Here is a 21,394-nt window from a genome sequence, read left to right on the forward strand (position 1 = left end):
CTCCTCTCCTCTCCTCTCCTCTCCTCTCCTCTCCTCTCCTCTCCTCTCCTCATGTCCTCTCCTCTCCTCTCCTCTCCTCTCCTCTCCTCTCCTCTCCTCTCCTCTCCTCTCCTCTCCTCTCCTCATGTCCTCTCCTCTCCTCTCCTCTCCTCTCCTCTCCTCTCCTCTTCCTCTCCTCCCCCCTCCTCTCCTCTCCTCTCCTCTCCTCTCCTCTCCTCTCCCCTCCTCCTCTCCTCTCCTCTCCTCTCCTCTCCTCTCCTCTCCTCTCCTCTCCTCTCCTCTCCTCTCCTCTCCTCTCCTCTCCCCTCCTCATGTCCTCTTCTCCTCTCCTCTCCTCTCCTCTCCTCTCCTCTCCTCTCCTCTCCTCTCCTCTCCTCTCCTCTCCTTTCCTCTCTCTTCCTCTCCTCCCCCCTCCTCTCCTCTCCTCTCCTCTCCTCTCCTCTCCTCTCCTCTCCTCTCCTCTCCTCTCCTCTCCTTTCCTCTCTCTTCCTCTCCTCTCTCTTCCTCTCCTCTCCTCTCCTCTTTCTCCTCATGTCCTCTCCTCTCCTCTCCTCCCCCTCCTCCCCACCTCTCCTCTCCTCTCCTCTCCCTGGCTGAAGAGTTATGGCTGTTTCAGTCTCGCAGCAGACAGCTTCAAGCCGAGTCTCCCTCTCTCTCTCTCTGTGTTTATGTCCCCCCCTCCCGCCTCCTCCCTCCCTCCTCTTTTTCGTCCTTGTCGAGACTTTTGCAAAATTTAAAACCCGCTCAAAGTTTGCAAGCTGTCGGCACAGCAACTTTTTTTCCCCCACCACCACCACCCTCTCTCTCTTTTCGAAAAAAACCAAAACAAAACAAAGATTTATACTGAAGCCAGGCCTTAATTGAGCGCCGGCCGGCTGGCTATACGTTTGTCTGTTTTTGTTATATCGGTGTCAGCGCGGAGCGTACAGTAATTTAAATGCAAATCAGATTGTTGAGGTATTGCAGATGTTAATCCTGCTTAATCGATAGACCTGTGTGAGCCCATTAAGTTAGAAATCCATTACTATCTTTCTAGATGATATTCTATTGATTTCCCCCCCGCTTCGATCCATACCGTACTGTACACCACAGTGAGTTACTGCGTATAAAGTCGGTCGTTTCAGGTTCTCGGGCCTCCTCTGGGGAGAGAAAAAAAAAAAAAAAGGAAAAGAAAAAACGATAGAGAGATTGGCGTCAGTAAGTTTCTTTGTTTCGCGTGTAAAAATGGGCTTTAACCTGCTTTCAGATCAGATTACTGCAAACCTCACTCCCACACACTCTCTCTCTCTCTCAACACACACACATAAATACACTGTGTATACACATTGGGGCCACACACTCATTCTGGAGATGTCAGAAAGAAAAGCCTCTCACTCTTTTGGATTTATTAAACCTGAAACTAATCGGTACTTCTAACCCGAGAGGCGACCTCTCCAGAGGAAGTGCTGTTTCATGTCGTGTAGCAGCCAGAGTTCATTTGCTTTGGTCACTGACACACACTGAACATCACTCAGCTCAGGTGCATGAACCGCTTGTTGTTTCACCCCCAATGACCCCATCACATATAAAATTGGTCAAAAATCTGTTTGGGTATGAAGTTAGGATCTGAAACAGTGATTTTTACACAGCCAAAAAATATAAATTTAATTAAATTAAGACAAGTTTTAACCTCAATTTCTGTGAGCTTAGCTAGCTCTTATGGTGTTTTCTGTCTATGTGTTACTTATGTTTACTTATCTTTTGTTTTGATACACACATTATCTAATTTGTAAAAAGGATTTCTTGGGGAAAAAAAGGGGGTAGATAACATATATTTGCTTCTTTCTGTCCCCTTTCATTCAGAAGTTGCATTATTTTTCATATTAAACTGTTTGGTAACACTTTATAATAAGTACACACTATTAAGCATTAGTTAAGCATTAATACTGAATATATCAGTTATAACGCATGAATATGCATTAGTATGTAGTTTATAAATACAGTTAGTGCTTATCAATGATGAGTAAAACATTTTTAAAGCAGAAGTGAGTGATATATTTGTGTTAATATAAGTCTTAAATAGTTATATCTTCCGACAGCAATCACTTACATAGAGTGTTTGGACTGAAACACGGGTCTCTCAGTCCCTCTGCTCTGCTCTGAGCCGAAGAGAAAACATTTATCGTATCCTACAGTTTTTATCCAATGAGGAGAGAGAACGGCATGCAGGGCTGTGTGTGCAGCCAAGGGACGCCGTGAATGTGGTGACGTAGCGACGAGGACTGTTATGGTGCGTTCAAGGAAACTCTTGTTTTTCCGACCGTGAAGTGGTACCAGTTCGATCTGGTACGAGTTCACCGGTCGGAAGTTACGAGTGGCCGTTATAGTGACTTTCACCGGTAAAACAGGTCGGAAAAACACGAGTGGGTTGCCTGGAACGCTACAAAGTCGTAAGTTGTGACTTGAAGCTGTAATTTACGATTTCAAAAGCCTGCCTGGAACGCAGCATTAGCGAAAACGACCGGATCACTCACTTCTGCTTTAAGTATTCATGTGTTATAAATGATGAATTCAGTATTTAAAGCTTAACTAATGCTTAATAGTGTGTACTATGTATTATAAAGTGTTACCAACTGTTTTTATTTTTATTTTTTCAGTGAATGAAACGAATAAATAAACTAAACTTATTGCCATTTTTAATGAAACCTCTGCTTTATTAGCAAGAACCTGGAGTTGCTGTTTGACAGGAGTTAATGTGCGACTGACTAAACCACTCCAATCATATTTAAAGTAAATGATAATTAGTTAATCAGTGTTGTTTTGAGTTTCTCACTGTGTTTCCACGACAAACTTGACAAGACCTGTCAACAAATGTCTTAAAAAAACTAAACAGAAGCTAACCTTATAGCACTTTCTTCTGTATTTAAGCTCTGTATCAGAATCGGATCAGAAGGAAAGAGGTAATATCTTGGTTCAGTCAGTAACTAAGAGCCAGCCGTGGGGAGTCGGGCCCCGCTGAGGCCCCGTCCGGCCCTGGAGGAGGGAGGGGGGGGGTCTCTGTCTGTCCGTGGTTCTTAGTTACAGTGGTGGAGAAAGTCCCGCGTGGCCCCGTCAGGTCGTCCTCTCCTCTCCCACCCCGCGGTGCTGCTAAGTGCCCTGATGGCCCGCGGCGCTGTGGACGGCCTAAATACCGGTGTAATTGTCTGCTCAGGGCTCAAGCACCTTTGTAATGTGTTGTACAACACCACCATTAACACCGGCCTGGGGCTGTGGAGACATTAAATGGCCGGGGCTGTGTAGTTTATGTCCTCTTCTCCTCACACTCTATTCCTCTCTCTCTCTTACACACACACACTGTCCAGCTTTTAGAGCCTTGAAATGAAAGGAAATGATTCCTCTGACTTCTGCTTCATCTTTATATCTACCTTTTTTTATATATATATAATCATCTGACTTCAGTTTGTCTTTCTGTCTCATGAACTGTATGGAGCCACCGTCTCTATAAACCATAATGATAATAGTAATAATAGCAATAATCCATTTTATATATAGACCACTCCTCTAAACTCACATAACAGAGAGATGATGTCTCTCTCCTCACCGTCCTGACGGTCCAGGTAAAACGTCCTCCAGCAGCAGCAGCAGCAGCAGTGATTAGTTTGTGTTTGTGCTGCACTATTCATTACAATGTACAGTAATAGAGATCACAATATGGGCAGGTGTAATATTTACCTTTTGATAAAAGGTTTAAAGACCCAACAAAAAGGTTTTAATTTAAAACTAAAACCAAACATGACCATTCACACTAGAATTTCAATATCTGCCCATATAATAGCAATATAATATATTTTTTCTGAGTTTTGTCTCTCAGGTCAATACAAGTGTCTAACCAGCTCACATTTGGAGGCGATATACCTTTTGAAATGCAGCTTTTTAATTAATTAAGATGCAAACTACATGTAATAACAACAGTGCATTTGAAGCAAGTTATTGTAGCTGTAATATGGTATTTCTTTATTTCTTATGATTACATAGAGTTAATTAGCATTAACTAAAAGAAACTGCAAAATAAACATATGAATGAATATTTATCTAACCAATCAGCAGCTTTACTGCACTTAATCTGCATATAAATGACCTCTTCATACTCTGAATATATCACACTGACGTCTCCTTAAGTCTCAGTGTATAAAACAAACTTGGTTAGTTACGGTGCATTCCTACCTAATCGTGCTCTTGTAGTCACTTTCCTCGCCTTGTTTTGAGCGGTGGTGGCGGCGGCGGTGCGGCGGTGGTGACAAATGATGTTGCCTTGGCAGCTCTCTGAAACAGCTGAACGACTTGGATAAACACATTTGGCAGCTTTAGCACCCGCGGGAGGCGTCCTCCTTTCCATAGCAATATATTTCATTCTTCCTGTGTCCTTTACTTTGGCATTTTTCTTACCCTGTCGACTCACAATGAATCTCTTGTTTAAAACGCAATGATAGAAAAGTCCCCGCAAATATTGATCGGCCCCGCCTCGGCTCATTATTGCATATCCATAACTTTTCGACGGGCCGCGTCAAAAAGCCCAACGATAGACTGACAGGCCATTTTGTGAGTTGATGGGGCACAGTAGCCGAAATGGAGATTTAGCATAGGGACGGTGGCCGTGTCACGCCTCCCCGGCGGTCGTCTTCACTGGGGACAGATTGGTTAACAATGCAGGAGCAGAGGTTCCTCTCTGCTTAATTAGCCTTTGACCCCGACACTGATGCCTTATGTCAGCCTGCGATGGCCGCACCACTCACTTCAGCTCTATAGCAAACCAATAATGAGCATTTAAGTGCTTTTCCCGACCCCCCTTCACCTCCACCCACCTCCCACCCCCTGCCTGTAATGGCTTCATAAGAGACTGCATCCCTTTGAACAACTGTCTCAACAGCTCCTCACGGCTGCAGTGAGAATGAGAAATATGCGGAATATTTACCTGCGCCGCACACGTTAAAACGAAACGTCTTTTATTCATGATAATGCAAAAGCTATTATTTGACTCTTTATTCAGTTTTCTGATCAAGGTGTTTGATGTGGCTTGAAATTAGCAGCAGCAGCTCAGGCTTCGCCACCGAGCTCCTTGTAAGACGGTCGTAGTTCAGTTTAGGCACTTGTGGTGTTTTCCTTATGTTGTAGAAGCAGCAGTTACATTTCAGACGCCTTAACTTTTGGGTGAAAACTACATTTAGTTGGTTTTAGGATCTGAATGATGTGTGAAACTTCAGATAACTGACTCATTGGTCAGTGTTATCATGTTTACATAAACACACATTTTCTTGCTATGATCCCTCAAATAGGGTTAAAACACTTGGAGCAAATACGTACTAGAGGCTCAACATCTTAAAGCAGAAGTAAGTGATATATTTGTGTTAATATAAGTCTTAAATAGTTATATCTTCCGACAGCAATCACTTACATAGAGTGTTTGGTCTGAAACACGGGTCTCCCAGTCCCTCTGCTCTGCTCTGAGCCGAGGAGAAAACATTTATCGTATCCTACAGTTTTTATCCAATGAGGAGAGAGAACGGCATGCAGGGCTGTGTGTGCAGCCAAGGGACGCCGTGAATGTGGCGACGTAGGGACGAGGACTGTTATGGTGCGTTCAAGGCAACTCGTAACTCGTATTTTTCCGACCGTGAAGTGGTACCAGTTCGATCTGGTACGAGTTCACGGGTCGGAAGTTACGAGTGGCCGTTATAGTGACTTTCACAGGTAAAACAGGTCGGAAAAACACGAGTGGGTTGCCTGGAACGCTACAAAGTCGTAAGTTGTGACTTGAAGCTGTAATTTACGGTTTCAAAAGCCGGCCTGGAACGCAGCATTAGCCAAAACGACCGGATCGCTTACTTCTGCTTTAACATCTATTCTATTCAAAATGGCCTTAGTGTAGAACTGAGTAAAATCTTGGAAAATTCTTGATGTTGCATTCACGTGAAATCGGGCAGACGTCAGACAGACAACAGACGCTGCATGTAACAGGATAAACAAGCGTCTATGTAAACAAGTGGTCCGCCAGCACGAGGCAAAACAATACAGGCGTGACAATATGTTGCCATGGTGATGTCGTATTGTTTACCTGACCCACGTTTCACCGTCTTTCTCTCGTGGAGTAAAATGACATCCGGTTGGTTTGCCGACGGCCGTCTGCCTGACTGCACCTGAATGCAACACCAGTGCCTCCGTCCTTCCTCACACTACACAGTGGTGACAGTTTTAACAGGCCGAGCCCACAGCTCCGCTGAGTTTCCGTGGTTACCTACGGTCACGCTGCCACTCAACGTGAAAAATGGCGATGCAACATGGCCGCCTCGGTTCGGTGCGTCGCCCACTTATGTATTTCTAACGACTTGTAACAACTCATTCTAAGGTACAAGAAAGCTTTCATTTGTATGCGGGTGTGATTCCACTTAAGTATTTATGAAAGCAATATTTGATTTTTGCTAATAAAAAGCCAAATAAGTTACACACTGGGGCTTTATGGAGGGTTAAAGCTTTATTCCAGCCTTATATTAGTCAATATGTATCATAATGGAAATGTGTTGAAACAACAACAGGTAGGGACCACGGGTGTTGGTTGGTTACGTCATCGTCGTTGCAACTTCACGTTCAGCGTTTGGTAAATTAAGAGTCATCCGGGGGAAAAGCCAGTGATTTGAAGCAGAGGGTGAAGGTCTGAGGTGTGAACATCAGCTGAGTGGCCTGAAGCCTCCACCGTTCACTGCTCTGTATTTAAAGCCTGTCTGCTCTTTGACTGAGTTTTCTGCACCATTAAGTCCTGCTGCTGCTGCTGGGCTGATGATGAGGAGTCTCTACAAGGGGGTTGTCCTCAGTTGGACACACATGGGACCCTTTCAAACTGGCCAGGGACGTTTTCTTTTCTTTTTTTTCTTTTCTATTGGACACAGCTCGTATCATTTTAATGGGAGCCATTTAATCCCAGGCCAACCTTGTCATGTGACAGGCAACTCTTCACTCTTGAAGATTGAATTTCCATTCCCCTCTGATATTAGCGCTCCTGCCTGTCCCTGGACGCCGCCCAGTCCGACACATTCAGAAGACTAGTTGTCCTATAAATAACTTGCTGCAGCTGGTGCATCAAACGTCGTTACACCAACAAGTATAGAAACATTTAGATCCACTCAAGGTCCACTTACTGTGTTTTTCCCCCCAAGATATCAAGAGCAGCTGAGGATGCTGGTCCCAAGGAGAGGAGGCGAGGACCGATACATCTAAACAGCTATTAGTTGAATTCTGATCAGTTTTGGCACCAGATGGATTCGATTGACTCTAAAATACTGACATTTTCTCTACCGCCATTGATTGACGTTGATGATATCTAAGATTTCTTTTTTTCCCCGTTAAATACACAACTTGGTGCAACGGCAGAACATTTCTGAACAATTGAATTGACTTGATTGACTTTGATATCCTGATATTTTCTCCTCCGCCATTGATGTTGACGTTGTAGGTGAAATATCAAAGATTTCCTTTTTTTCTGTTAAATATCACAACTTCCTCTTGGTGCAATGGCAGAAGATTTAAGATAAAATGAGATTTCAGCCATATTAAGATTGAATTGTTTACCTGCAGGATCTGTGACACTTACCTTTTGGTAATTACTCATTGTCCCGTCCGTGTTAGTTCAGATATTAATGTTCCAAATAGGATAAATCTTACTAACTTTTTTTGACTTGTGTTAGTTAAGATACTTTTAAAAGCTTGAAAACCAATAAATCTTGTGATCTGATTGGCCATGACATCTATCTACTGCATTAATGGGAAATTATAATATCCCTGCAAATTGTCAGTGTGACATATATATAATTTCATTTACTGGGGGGATTGTGAGAAACTCCAGTACAGTGTGTCTGTGTGTGTGTGTGTGTGTGTGTGTGTGTGTGTGTGTGTGTGCGTATGTGCCCCTGTGCGTGTGTGTGTGTGTGTGTTTACTTAAGTGTTATCTACCCCTATGACCCTTGTGTACGGTGGATGAGTGTAGAGTATGAAACCCACAGAGAGCTTATCCTCACTGGATCAGACTGAATTACCATCTCCTCTCACATCTGGGCTTTTGTTCCCCTCTTTGGCAGCAGCAGAAATGATTGCACCTCCCTCCCTCCACTCCCTCTCCCCCTCTCTCCCCTCCTCCTTCTCTGAACAGGACAAGTGGGAGGTTAAAAAAGCTTCCTTTTGTTATTCCACACAAAGACTGTTTAATAGTTTGGAAATCTTATATAGAGTGCTGAGTGACTGGGAAAAGGGCAAAAGTTCATCCAGGATTGTAAACTCTCTCTCTCTCTCTCAGCACCTACAGCAGGTAAAGTCGGCTTTGTTACAACATAAAAAACTAAAAACTAAACTAATTTTTCACTGTATTAGATTAGTGGTCATTTAAAATATATAGTATATATGGTTATAACAGCTTCCATTTAACACATTGGCTAGAAAACTCAAAAGATCTCATCTACCTGGGATAAAATGTAAAATATGGGGCAGGTAGTGGGAAAAATAACAACTTTTGAAAAATGTCAGACAGTATTTGAAGTAAAAACTTTAAATGTATCCTTAACCGTAACTCAAATGAGCAACATGTCTGATAAAGGACTTGTTCTCTAAATCAGTGTTACTTCGCTGTAGTTTTAAGGCCTTGTTCACACTGCCACTCCAAATCAAACTTTTATCACATCCAGATTATATCTAGGTGGATTTCTTTGACAGTCTGAACAGCCAAAAACCACATGAGACCACAAATCTGATTTAAACTACATACAGCGGTGGTTTCAAATGTGATTCTGATTGGATTTGTTTCAATCTGAACATCTCGGTTGCTCAAACAGGATTTCAAAGTGTCTTCTGCGTCACTCGCAACGCAGCATGTGGATAAGACATGCACAGATCTGATCACTTCCTGTATGTATGTGGACTGTTGGTCCATAAAACCAGATTCTGATCAGGTTTTGCAAGTAGCGTAGGACTCTAAGGTGAGTTAAACCCCTTTGCCAGGAATTAAATAAGCAATACAACCTCTGTATGGTGTACATCCTGGACAGATATCAAAATAACAAACCGAAAAAGCACATTTTGTTGTCAGGATGGAGTCTGTTTCCATTAAAAGTGACTTTAATTAAAACTTTCAGTGAATTAACACCCAACTCAGCAGTTTCCCTCAAAGCTTTTACCTTTCTGGACATTACATCCTGTCTTAAAAATTCGAATCACCGCGAACCAATTCTCATTGGCCATAGTTTAACGCACAGTGAAAAACCTGGTGAACGTATAGTAGGGTATGGTTGCAGAATGCAGTTACACTGGAGTCAGTTCATGACATATCAGGGCTGAGATTAGTCCAATAATGAATTAGTATGGTGATCAGTTATTGATTTGTCAAGTGAAAATGACAAATATAATGTGGATACAGCTTCTCACAAGGATTTGCGATGTGAGGATTTACTTAATTTGATATTTTAATACATATATTGGCATTTACCATTAAAGCAGAAGTAAGCGAGCCGGTGGTTTTGGCTAACTTCCTGTCAGCCGATGGAGTTATCAGTCCCCGCCCTCGTCCCTACGTCACCACATTCACGCGCATCCCTTGGTTGCACACACAGAGAGGACCGGCCCTTTATGCCGTTCTCTCTCCTCATTGGATAAAGGTTGTAGGATACAAGGAAAGTTTTCTCCTCGGCTTACAGCAGAGCAGAGTGACTGTCAGACCCGTGTTTCAGACCAAACACTCTATATAAGTGATTGCTGTCGGAAGATATAACTATTTAAGACTTATATTAACACAAATATTCATGCTTTCTTCTGCTTTAAATCCAGTTTTCACTTTAGTTAGTTAATCTGCCATAAAATAAAAATAAAAATACTCAATAGATCTAATGAATGTCAAAAAAAAGAGTCAAATTTCCAATGGAAAATCAGTGAATTATCTAATTTTGGAGCCTGGAATGAAACTAAATGACATCACAATTAATTGATAGTTGCCAATTTTGTTTCCTGTTGATTGATTAAGATCTGCTGCTGCTTAATTTTTTTATTCTTCTAGGCCAAATGATGAATCATTCAGAAATGAAAACGAAAAATGTGTAACTGACGATGAAAATGATTAGTATAATTAGTTGCAGCCTGCAGTGTGATTAACAGGTAGTTGACGGCTAATGGGGGGAACAAGTCTTTGTGCTGTTTCAGACATTAATCTGGATTAAGCAGCAGAGCAGCAGAGGACGGTCGGATGCAGCAGCAGCAGCAGCAGCAGCAGCAGACATGTTGTACCACCACGGTGCGTCGTGATTTAACGTCCCCAGTGAAACTAACACGTCCAGTTGCTTCCAGCCTTTAATTACATCATAGATTTCCTGCTGATGAACAGACAGAGAATTAACAGTGAACGGGCTAATTCACAACCCCCCCCCCCCATCCCCTCCACCTCCACCACCCACTCAGGCGTTGTTATTGCTGTACAAGTAGATCACTGAGGGATGAAAGAGGAGAAGAGAAAAAAAAAAAACAAGCTGGGCGCACTTAGCTACACAAACATTAGTATTAACGATTGAACTGCCAGTTTGGAATTGGTGACAAACTGCAGACGGGCAAAAAATTGGAGTCCGAAACCAATCAGGAAGTTAATGAGGAGAAAAATTACTCCACATTTCTCCTCCTCCCACCACCGCTGAGGAGAGAGAGAGAGAGAGAGAGATGGGCCAATCAAAACAGAGGATTCTGGGAAACAGAACTGGACATCAGCTCTTGTTTATGTTAATGTTTCCCCCATCAGGAGGTCATGTAGGGTCAAACTGCATAAGGGACAGTTTCTATAATCAGAAATTGTAGGAATGTAGGAACAAAGATTATAGATATTTTTTTGATATTTCATGCTGGTTGCTATTTTATACATTTATCATTTCATCATTAAAATATCAGAAGACTGTAAAAATCAATTAAATTTAAGGAGCTGCTCTGAGTTTTGCATTTTTGTTTAAAAAAAAAAAACGTCACTGTAGTTGAATAGTTGATTTAATTCCTTCTGATCGATGTCTGTCTGCTGTATCAAGGATCCCAGATTCCTGTTTGTTTCTTTTCCTCTGAAGATATTCATTCAGATTTAGGGCTGAGCATCAAACTTAAAGGAGAATTCCAGTCTTTTCTAAGTTAACGCTCTACAGCTCTAGGCCCCAGAGTACGACCATAGGAAAAAATCTGAGAAAAATATGTGCAGACCGGACCTAGCTCTCCTCCTGCTAGCTGCGCTACACTGCAGTTAAACAGCGAAATAATGGGGGCAGTTCTTTAACTGCAACTTTGGCTTCTATATAATGCTCAAAATGTCACTAAAAATGCTTTGCAACATCCAGCAGTTCCTTACCACACCACACTGAGTCTGCATAAACTCCTTTAATATGAGAGAGCAGTGTTAACGTGTGTTTTTATCACGTAGCTCTGTTTACTCTAGCTTCCTGGGTAGACCTTACTAGTCGACTGTCGAGTTCAGGACTGTTTCCATATGATCAATGACAAAAATGCGAGGAAAACATGGATTTAGGAGGAAAAAATATTTTGGATGGGGAAAAAAGCATCAATGTGAATATAACTGTTTTTTTCCCCCCATCCAAAACCAGTTTTTTCCTGTGCGATCACAGCTTATCACAATATAATTGGGGAGATTTCATTGTTACTGGTGCAATCATAGTTTTCTTGTTGTGATCACATTCTTATTGGTGCGATCCAGGGTTTCTGTTGTCCGGTAAAATCTGCCGAAGTCCGGAATTTTCTAACTCCGCCCGTCAAAATGTCTGGTGAAAATATTCCGTCTGAGTCCGAGCACAATTTGAATTTTATTAAAACAAACAAAAACGAAATCAGAGATTTCAGTGACATCTACCCTGAGTGGAGAGAGGCTTCTCTCTGCATAATCGCATCAAAACAGCACAGCGAAGCAGAGCAAAGTCACACGACTGATGCGCAGTTCAAGCTGCGCGGAGACACTGCACACATTTCACACACGCGAAAATGCGTAAAAAGTAAAAGAAAAAAAGATAACTTGTCAAGGGATTTTTTTCAGTTTGTTTGTAGAGTTTTTATTGCAAAGCAGCAGAGTTTTTATTATTATTATTTCAAGTTGCCAGCACGCCACGTTATTATGAAATGAGCCAGTCCAAGATGTGTTTTATGTTTGCAAATTATTGTAGTTTCTTTATGTTCTTTATGTAGGCTATGAGCGCAGGCTTGTGCAATATTTATTTTTGAATTTACGTGGTCAATTGACGGCATTAACAGTAAATTAAGTCCGCCATGAATAGATTCCCCCCCTGCATATCAAATTCAGATAATATTTGACCGGAATTTCAAACATTTGTCCGGTAAATTGAAAACCTGCCGGTCATGTTGTCCGGTGCCATTTTTTTCTAGCGGAAACGCTGGTGCGATCACAATTTTATTGATGTGATCACAGTATTATTGGTGTGATCACATTGTTATTGGTGCGTTCATAGTTTTCTTTTTGCGATTAAACTGTTATTGGTGCGATCACAGTTTTCTTGTTGCTATCACATTGTTGTTGGTGTTATTATTGGTGCCATCACAACATTATTGGTGCGATCACAGTGTTATTGGTGTGTGTGCAGCAGCTGTAGAACCAGTGTTAAAATGGGACGGCTGCTCTGATCTCTCGTGTTCATGGTAAAAGCTCTAATACTTTTCTTTAGTGTTCTCCCTGTTCCCTCTTTGCTGACTGATTCAATTTGCTATAAATCTCGAGCTTTGCTAAGAATCATTTTTACTGTACGGTCGTATTTATATTGGGTGAATACAGCAGCGCTAACACAGAGGACCATTTGTTCTGCGGCGCTGATGATACGACTCTTTTGCTCTTTTGTCTGTCGCAGTCTAGTATTTCTCTTCCCCTTTTTATTTACTCTCCTTACAGTGCAAAGACAGTTTTTATTTTATGCGTGCTGCTGTACTGTCTACCTACACCAGGCAATATGAATTCATCATATTAATGACTTTGAGGAGTATCCAGGGGGAAGATTTGTAAGCTGGAGAGCCCGGGGGGAAGATTTGATCTCTCTACTCTCCAAACAAACACATTTTGTAAGAGCCCAGTTTGTGAAGACGTTGAAAGGACGACACACAACAATCCTACAACAGCTTCTCCTTTCTTATCTGCCCCTTTAGGTGTGTCATGCATTCTTTTCCTCATTGTTTACCTCATGTGTCTGATGGGATTCAGCAGTACTCAGTAAATTTCTATTATCACTACAGCTTTGGTTGATTTATGTGGTTACAGGACTCACGTTTCTCAACAAAAAGTAAAAGAAAAAACAGTCCGATGCAAATGTCCACTTTGTAAAATGACTTCAGTTTGTGTTTTTTTTTCTTCTTTTTTTCAGTTTTTCATCGTGCAATCTAAATGATAGTATTAATAACCATAATGATTTTATTATTATATATTATTTTCATTAGGGGTGGAATGGTTCACAAAAACCACAGTTCGGTTCGGTTCATGGTTTTGTGGTCGTGGTTTTCGTTTCGTTTCGGTATACGTTGATTGTTGGGAAAATGCAGCTCACGGCTCTGCTCTGCCGTTCTGAAAATAGCTTGCACCGACAATTAAAGGTAACGAACCTACTGCTATGACTATAGGGATTGAGTTTGAGTTTGAGTTTATTTATTTAGCACACATTTAAATTCAATGGTGCAAGGAGGGAACGAAGCCGGTTGGCTTGTACATAAGTTCCACCCCTATAACAAATTACAGCAAGACACATTTCAATGGCTAACAAATAAACATAGAAAAAAAAAAGAGATAAAGTGCATACATAATCAATGTTACATGAGCAAAATGAACAGAAATGAGAAAAAAATAAAGAGATAAAGTGCAAAGTGATTCAGTAACAAATAGAGACAATAGAGATAAGGTACAGAAAATGAATTAATTGAACTCATAAAGAGACAAAGTAAGGATGTGGGATATGGAGAGAGCGAAAGAGAGAGAGGAAAGAGCGGGAAATTCAAGAGAAGTTGAGATGTATTTTTAACTGCTTTTTAAAAAGTGAATAAGAAGAAATGGATCTTAATGAAGGAGGTCGTCCATTCCAAAACATAGGACCTCTGTAAGTCATATTAAACTGATGGTGTGATGTGCGGCAATGGCAATGGGCCAATTTGCAGAAAATGTTGAACTATCCCTTTAATGTCTCAGCTGGTTCTTTCATTCTCAGTTCCTCTCTGACCAGGCCTACTGTATGTTTTCTGTCTCGTCCCTGCAGCCTTCTCGTCCAGCAGCGTCGTCGCCGGCCACGACTCCACCGTGACCTGCGTGTCCATCACCTCCCTGGCCAACTCCGTCGTCCAGGCCGAGGCCGTCGGCGACACGGCCAGCTTCGCCAACGGCAACGCTGACGCCACCGAGTAAAGCTACAGCTAAGGACACGAGATACAAGTTGTTCTTGGAAAACGGTTTAATTCCAGTTCACTGTTAGTTCAGACTTCTCTGTTTCTGTTCAAACGGCACGTGAACCTCGACTGTATCAATGAGATCACAGGATGTTTTTTTTTGTATTTTCAGTTCATTTCTAATGTCAAAGCTGTTAAATGTTTTGTTGAAGTGAGTTCGCAGCAGAGAAATTACTGGAAAAGTACAAAAAATAAGATGCTTAAATTCACAAGTAACAAATGTTACACTCTATTTTCCTAAAACTGGACACAAACTGAGATTTTTTTTCGACAAACTGAGCCTTCTCAAGCACTTTATCAGAAAATATAAGTGAAATTTGGCCGGCGTCAACGTGTGCCTTAAATTCATGTCACTTTAACCTGATTGAAATGAACTTGGCGCAATAATCAATATATTTGTTACCTTATCTTTTTTAAATTGACTAAAAACATCAACCCCACCTCTCTCAGTACTCTCTGTTTTGGTGTTTAGCACATTGAAAGTCGCCACAATTGGACTAAATTTAAGTCTGAGCTGCACCAATCTTCTTCATAACGGATTAGTTAATGACAAAAAATATATACAAGTTGACTATTTTGATAACTGATTAATCGTTTTAAACATTTTTCTCAAGACAAAAGCTGACAAATATTTTTTTCCTGTCTGAGTATTTGCCACTAAGACATTTGAAAGATATCAGCTTCCACTTTTGAGCAAGATTTTTTATATATACATATATATATTTTTATAGACAAAGCAATTAATCGATAAAAGAAAAAAAAAATCAACAGATTCTCGCTCTTAAAACTCAGAGGCTGCTCTTTAAAACGATCCCTTGATCAGGCACTTTTAAATGGAAGTTAATGGCGACCGTGAAATTCACAGTGTTGATTCGTTACAGCAACAAAAACATGGAGTTCGGTACGAAAGAGGACAAAACTGATAAAACCAAGTTACTGTAATGTCAAATCTACTTTGATCTGTAAACGTCCAATATGATCAGGAGGAGGAGAAGCAAACGCCTGGACTTTGTTTTAAGACAAAACCTGAGAAACTTTAAGTGACACATTCTCATTAAGATGCTGCTGAAACAACAATCAGGTCTAACTTTGATTCCATCAGAACAATAAATCAATATATCGACTCTGATAATGATACATGAGAAGAATCGTGGCCCTACATCTAAATTACCTTGAACATACACTTAAAGGGATAGTTCAACATTTTGGCAAATTGGCCCATTGCCATAATCCCTCTAGTTTTAGGAGTAGGTTCGTTACCTTTAATTGTCGATGCAAGCTATTTTTGGAACGGTGGAGCAGAGCCGCGAGCTGCTCAGAGCTACGCTACGGAGGCTCATGGGATTTCTTGGTTTCCCCTCATCAAACTCATCAAATACACAATCCAACAACTCCAAAACGCTCTGGTGGACAAGTTGTGACCTGCACATTCACCACGCTATGAGATAATAACAGAACGTTACCAGTTGTTTTAGAGGTAAATTCATGCAAAACCGCTGATGCGCGTTGCCTTCAGGGGCAGTTTTTCATCAAGCAGTCTCTGCATTTCCCTCTAAAACAACTCTGTCTGGTAACGTTGTGTTATTATCTCATAGCGTGGTGAATGTGCAGGTCACAACTTGTGCACCAGAGCGTTGTGGAGTTGTTGGATTGTGTATTTGATGAGTTTGATGAAGAGAAACCAAGAAATCCCATGAGCCTCTGTAGCGTAGCTCTGAGCAGCTCACAGCTCTGCTCCGCCATTCTAAAAACAGCTTGCACTGACAATTAAAGGTAACGAACCTACTGCTATGACTATAGAAATTATGGCAATGGGCCAATTTGCCAAAAATGTTGAACTATCCCTTTAATAACTGATAATGAGAATCTCAATCTGGACATATATATATATATAGCTTTATAAACATTAACATTATTTTTAATTTAATTTTTTTATCCCTTAACAACAACAATCACGTCACCGCTGATTTTTTCGAAGACATTGTGCGTTTATTTTTTATTTTTTTGTCCCATGCCGTAGGACGACGATGCAGGTTAGACGTGAATCACTGTGTTGGCGTGTGTGAGGAGCATCGGCTGCTTTATTTATGGCACCGATCCAACAGCATCCTCCTCCACTACTCCACAGGATTTGCATGTCTATTGTATATATTTAACCCCTTCACTTCAGGAGCCACACACACATACACACACATACAGTTACAACTTCATGAAGCAATCAGCTGATTCATTCATAAATAGACCCAAAGAAGGAATGAATGACTGTTGTAATAATCACTTTAAGACATTTACAGCTTCTTAAATGTTTAGAAATTGCTGCTTTTTTATCTTTCTTTCTTTATTATCATTAGATTTAAAACTGTTAATTTGTTTGAAAATTAAAATGTCACATTGGATCTTGGATCTTGCAATCACCAGTTTCTTTTCTTTCTTTTTTTTTTGTTTTTCATGACGATTTATACATTTAAATCAGTCGGTTGCAGCTTTCAGCAGATAAAACATCTCCCAGGCAACATTTACATATAAACAAAGTCACTTCTGTTGTTCTCTTTTTTTATCTGCTTCATGAACTAATGAAAGAAATCCTGTGTTGGCCACTTTTCAGTTTCAGTGTTGTTTAAATGTTAATTAAAAACAACAACTCGGGACGAGATGTTTCTCCACTTCCTGCCGTACACGACTCTACGTTCTTTATGCCTTCTTGTGCTTTATGGAGATTTGCCCGAATGCGAAAGCCGCTTTGCTTCGCTTTGCTTTGAAAGTGTTTATTATTTGTGTTTGTGTTTGAGTAAGGCCAGCGGCAAAAGTCATTTGGAGTCTTTGGAGTTTATGTCGCTACAAGTTTTTCGGGAAATAAAACCGCTCTGCGTGATGGAGTGTAAATGTGATGTGCGTTTGCCCGGGAACAACAATATAAAACCGACTCAGAAAATTACTTGTATTTTCTTTTCTGCTGCGCCGTGGGAACATTCATTGGATTCTGCCCCCCCCCATCTGTTGTAATCAATAACGTGACCATCTTGTTTTTTTATGAAACGCACTTACTCTTAATTTCATCCACCAGTGGTTTTAGAGAGAAGAATGTGGAGTTACCTATAAGGCTTTGACATTATAAATCACCGCTTGAGACCGGATTGTACAGCAGTATCGATTGATCCTGATATATCACAGAAATTTACTGTCACTTCTGTTTTCAATTAAAGATACAATCAGTCAGATAATGACTTAATTGGATTTTACAGAAGATTGAGTTTTATTGCCCCGTGCTTTACGAGTTTAGTTAAGGAAGGCCATTTTATCACGTTTGTCAGGGGCGACCCGCTGCCGCTGCCGCTGCCTTGTCCTTCTGTAGCTGCTGCTGCTGCTGCTGCCCTGTGTGTGTGAACAGCGCAGGGGAGAAAGTGTCACAGGATTGGTTTTCCTTGAGCTGCCACCGCCTCCATGAATCATACCCTCCCATAATAGATAAAATCTGCCCGGATCGCACCGTGTGACACCTCCCGCTGGAGTGATGGCGGCTCGATACAGACTGACAGACGGCGAGGAGGAGGAGGAGGAGGAGGAGGAGGAGGAGGAGGAGGAGGAGGAGGAGGAGGAGAGCTCAGAGGTGGAAACTTGAAACTCAAATCCAAGTGAAAACTTTTAATACAAACATAAAAACATCAGAGCAGTTAAAGTGAGAGTGAGGTTCCTGTTCAAGATTTAAAAAAAAAAAAAAAAAAAAAGAGAGAGAGAAGTTATGGGATGTTTCTGTCCTTCAAACACAGAGAAGACTTAGTTCATTCTTCCAAATGTTCATTCACATACACACATACAAACTATTTAACAGAAAATTTAAAGCAGAAATACTACCATTACCTGCACAGATTCATTATACAGAAAGTGTTATTATTGAATTTCTACTTATTTTCAGACAAGTATCACCGCCTTTCTTCTTTCTATTAGAGTTACATCTTCTTCATAAAAGATTTAAACCTGAAGCGGCCTCTAAGAAATCTGACAACAAACTAAAAACCATCTGAGAGTTGAACATTTGACTTTTATTATTTAGTATATCATTATCATTAGAAAATGTCTATAATTAGCAGATTAGCAGATTGAATCTTCTAGCTCCTAAACTTTTTATGGCAGCCTAAAACCTCAGAAACAAAACAAAAGACACATTTCCTATAAAACTCTTAACAAAGTTTTCAGCGAATCACAATAATGTATTTAATGTCTTAAACTTGATTATGTTTTATGTCTGAATGTCTCATCTGTTCTTTAAAGGGAGGCGACCTTCAGTTGGAAACCTGGGGCTGTTTTTTGTTTTTTTATTAGAAAAGGAAATCAGAAGAGATTGTTGAAGAGCCTGTGTGATTAGAGGTATGTGTTCTGTTTAAAAGCTAATGATTAGAAGGGTTCAGTGCAAACTAAAACACATTTTAACGGAAATTCAAAACAACAGAAAGCATGAAAGCGCAGTCTGTGGGATCTACTGTACAGGCCTGAAGCTGATCTCTATAGACTAGAGGAGGAAATGAGTGTATAGGGCCTCGATGGTCAAGAAATCTGAATAAATTAAAGCAAACGAGGCAGATATTTCAAAAGTTGAAGAAAATATTAAAAGCCTAACAACCATACAGAAGTTTTTAGATAATACAGTTTTCTAGGATTTCTAGATTTGATGATCCAATCACCTCTGTAGTGTACAGTATGAATGAATGTTTATTGACAGTAATACCATCATCATCATTTTTGAGCTTTCTTATTAAATACTTATTGTTTTCTTCCATTGCTCCTACTGGTTCCTGCTGGTATACATTTATAGCATACATTTATTTTAAGTATATTAAATCACAAACTTTCTTAATTTCACTTCAAATTCATGTGGAGACTTACATTAAAAACATCAATGACGTTCTGGTTTGGTTTGGTTGTTGCAGAGTTTTCATTAGATAAGATATAAGGAACTGTCATTGAAGTCCTAATATGTAAATTACAGCATTTCTAGTTGTATCAGTTTTTACTGTGTATGCACAGCACCAGGAGCAGAGGCCTTGGGTGTAGTTTGTTGTCCAGTGTTGGAGGATCACGGAGCTGTTTGAAGGACAGACAGAGCTCCGGTCATAAACGTCCAGCCCTGAGAGCCAAGCACCAATAAACAGGCTGAACTAGACAGAACGAACCAACTTAACAGGCCACTGAGACGCCGAGCATCAAGAACTCATCCCACGATCTTACCTATCATTCGTCTTTACACCTGAGAGAGGACAGAGCTGACTTCAGGACACGTTCAGATTTAATTTAATTTTATAGTCAGGTTTTAGAAATGGATAAAGTCAGTTTAAATTTGAGTTGCTTTTTTTCTTTTGCATGACAAAGACACAAATTGACCTAAAAAAATGTGTAAAAGAAAAATATACAAAAGACTACCACAAAGAGACAGAAAATGAGCAGAGGACTTCAAAATAACCAAAAACTGATATAAATTGACATTAAAGACATGTGAAATTACTTTTTTTTTAAAAAGAAAAATGAATTGGCCAAAAGGGGGATGCAAAATGACCACATAGAGAGGCTAGGAAATTATCATAAAATGACCATAAACACAGAACGACAAAAGGAATACAGATCAGCCTAAATGGGATGCAAAATGTTTATGAAGAGACAAGAAATAACCACAGATTCAAAATGACATGGATGAAGCACAAAATAAGAAATCGAGATGCAGAATGACTAAAAAGGGGATGCAAAATGATGAGAGGTACAAACTAATGAATAAAATAAAACAAGGTACAGAACAACAAAAAATGTCAAGAGGTATAACATGATGCAAAGTGACCACAAAGTGATTAAAATCGACTACAGTGACACAAAATGAAAATTAGGGGGATGCAAAATGACCCAAAAGAAGACATTAATTGCCCAAAAAAGATGCAAAATGGCCAAGAAGGAACTACAGAATCACCACAGAGTCGGGATATCCACAGAGACACAATTTAAGCCACAAGAGAAGGAAAAAAAAGGGGATGCAGAGTTACCAAAACGGGATGCAAAATGATGAGAGGCACAAAGTGACAAAGAGGGATGCAGACTGATCAAACACGTGTGAAATGACAAACTAGAAGCATAAATTGACCAAAAGGGAACAAAATAACTACAACGTGATTCAAATATGACCACAGAAACAAAAAGGGGATGCAAAATAACCAGAAACGACATAAAGGGAGCAAAAAGGGGGGATGCAAAATAGCCAAAAGGGGGAGGCCAAATGTACTTGGTTTTTCTTTTTGTTTTGTTTTTTTACAATAAAGGTCTAAACTTTAACAATCTTTCAGTTAGATGTTCATCTGAAATTTGGTCTCTTCTGAATTTATAAAAAAACAAACAAGTAGTATAATTTTTTTCCAAAACAGCCTGAATGTAGTGCTGCTGCTGTCGCCTGAAAAAAAAACACTGAACTTCCCTTTTCTCCCTGGAGGCCGGACGGACGCTGACGTCTGACTGATGTTCTTCACCTTCTCTCACATTAAGTGGCCAAAAAAAGGATGCAAAATGGCCAAGAAGGAACTATACAGAATCACCACAGATTCAGTATATCCACAGAGACACAAAGGCACGAGAGAAGAAAAAAAGGGGGGGATGCAGAGTTACCAAAACGGGATGCAAAATGATGAGAGGCACAAAATGACAAAGAGGCATGCAGATTGATCATCAAACGGATGTGAAATGACAAACTAGAGGCATAAATTGACCAAAAGGGAACAATATGACCACAGAAACTAAAAGGGGATGCAAAATAACCAGAAAGGACATAAAGGGAACAAAAAGGGGGGGATGCAAAATAGTCGAAAAAGGGAGGCCAAATGTACCAGGTTTTGTTTGTTTTCACAATAAAGGCCTAAGGATAAAACTTAACTTAACTTAATTTATATAT

General features: G+C 40.4%; 1 protein-coding gene across 1 annotated transcript in view; it reads left to right on the plus strand.

The window, feature by feature from the left end:
• dmrt1 (doublesex and mab-3 related transcription factor 1) overlaps window positions 1-14,434 on the plus strand; it is a gene marked incomplete at both ends in the record, with an annotated part of 34,860 nt that extends 20,426 nt beyond the window's left edge. The window contains one exon of the mRNA XM_083979844.1: window positions 14,289-14,434. Within this exon, the coding sequence (XP_083835970.1) occupies window positions 14,289-14,434 (146 nt within the window). The remainder of the gene's footprint in view (window positions 1-14,288) is intronic.
• Between the last annotated feature and the right edge of the window lie 6,960 nt (window positions 14,435-21,394).

This window comes from Trachurus trachurus (assembly GCF_905171665.1).
Source record: "Trachurus trachurus genome assembly, chromosome: 9".
In the NCBI taxonomy this organism is placed as follows: Eukaryota; Metazoa; Chordata; class Actinopteri; order Carangiformes; family Carangidae; genus Trachurus; species Trachurus trachurus.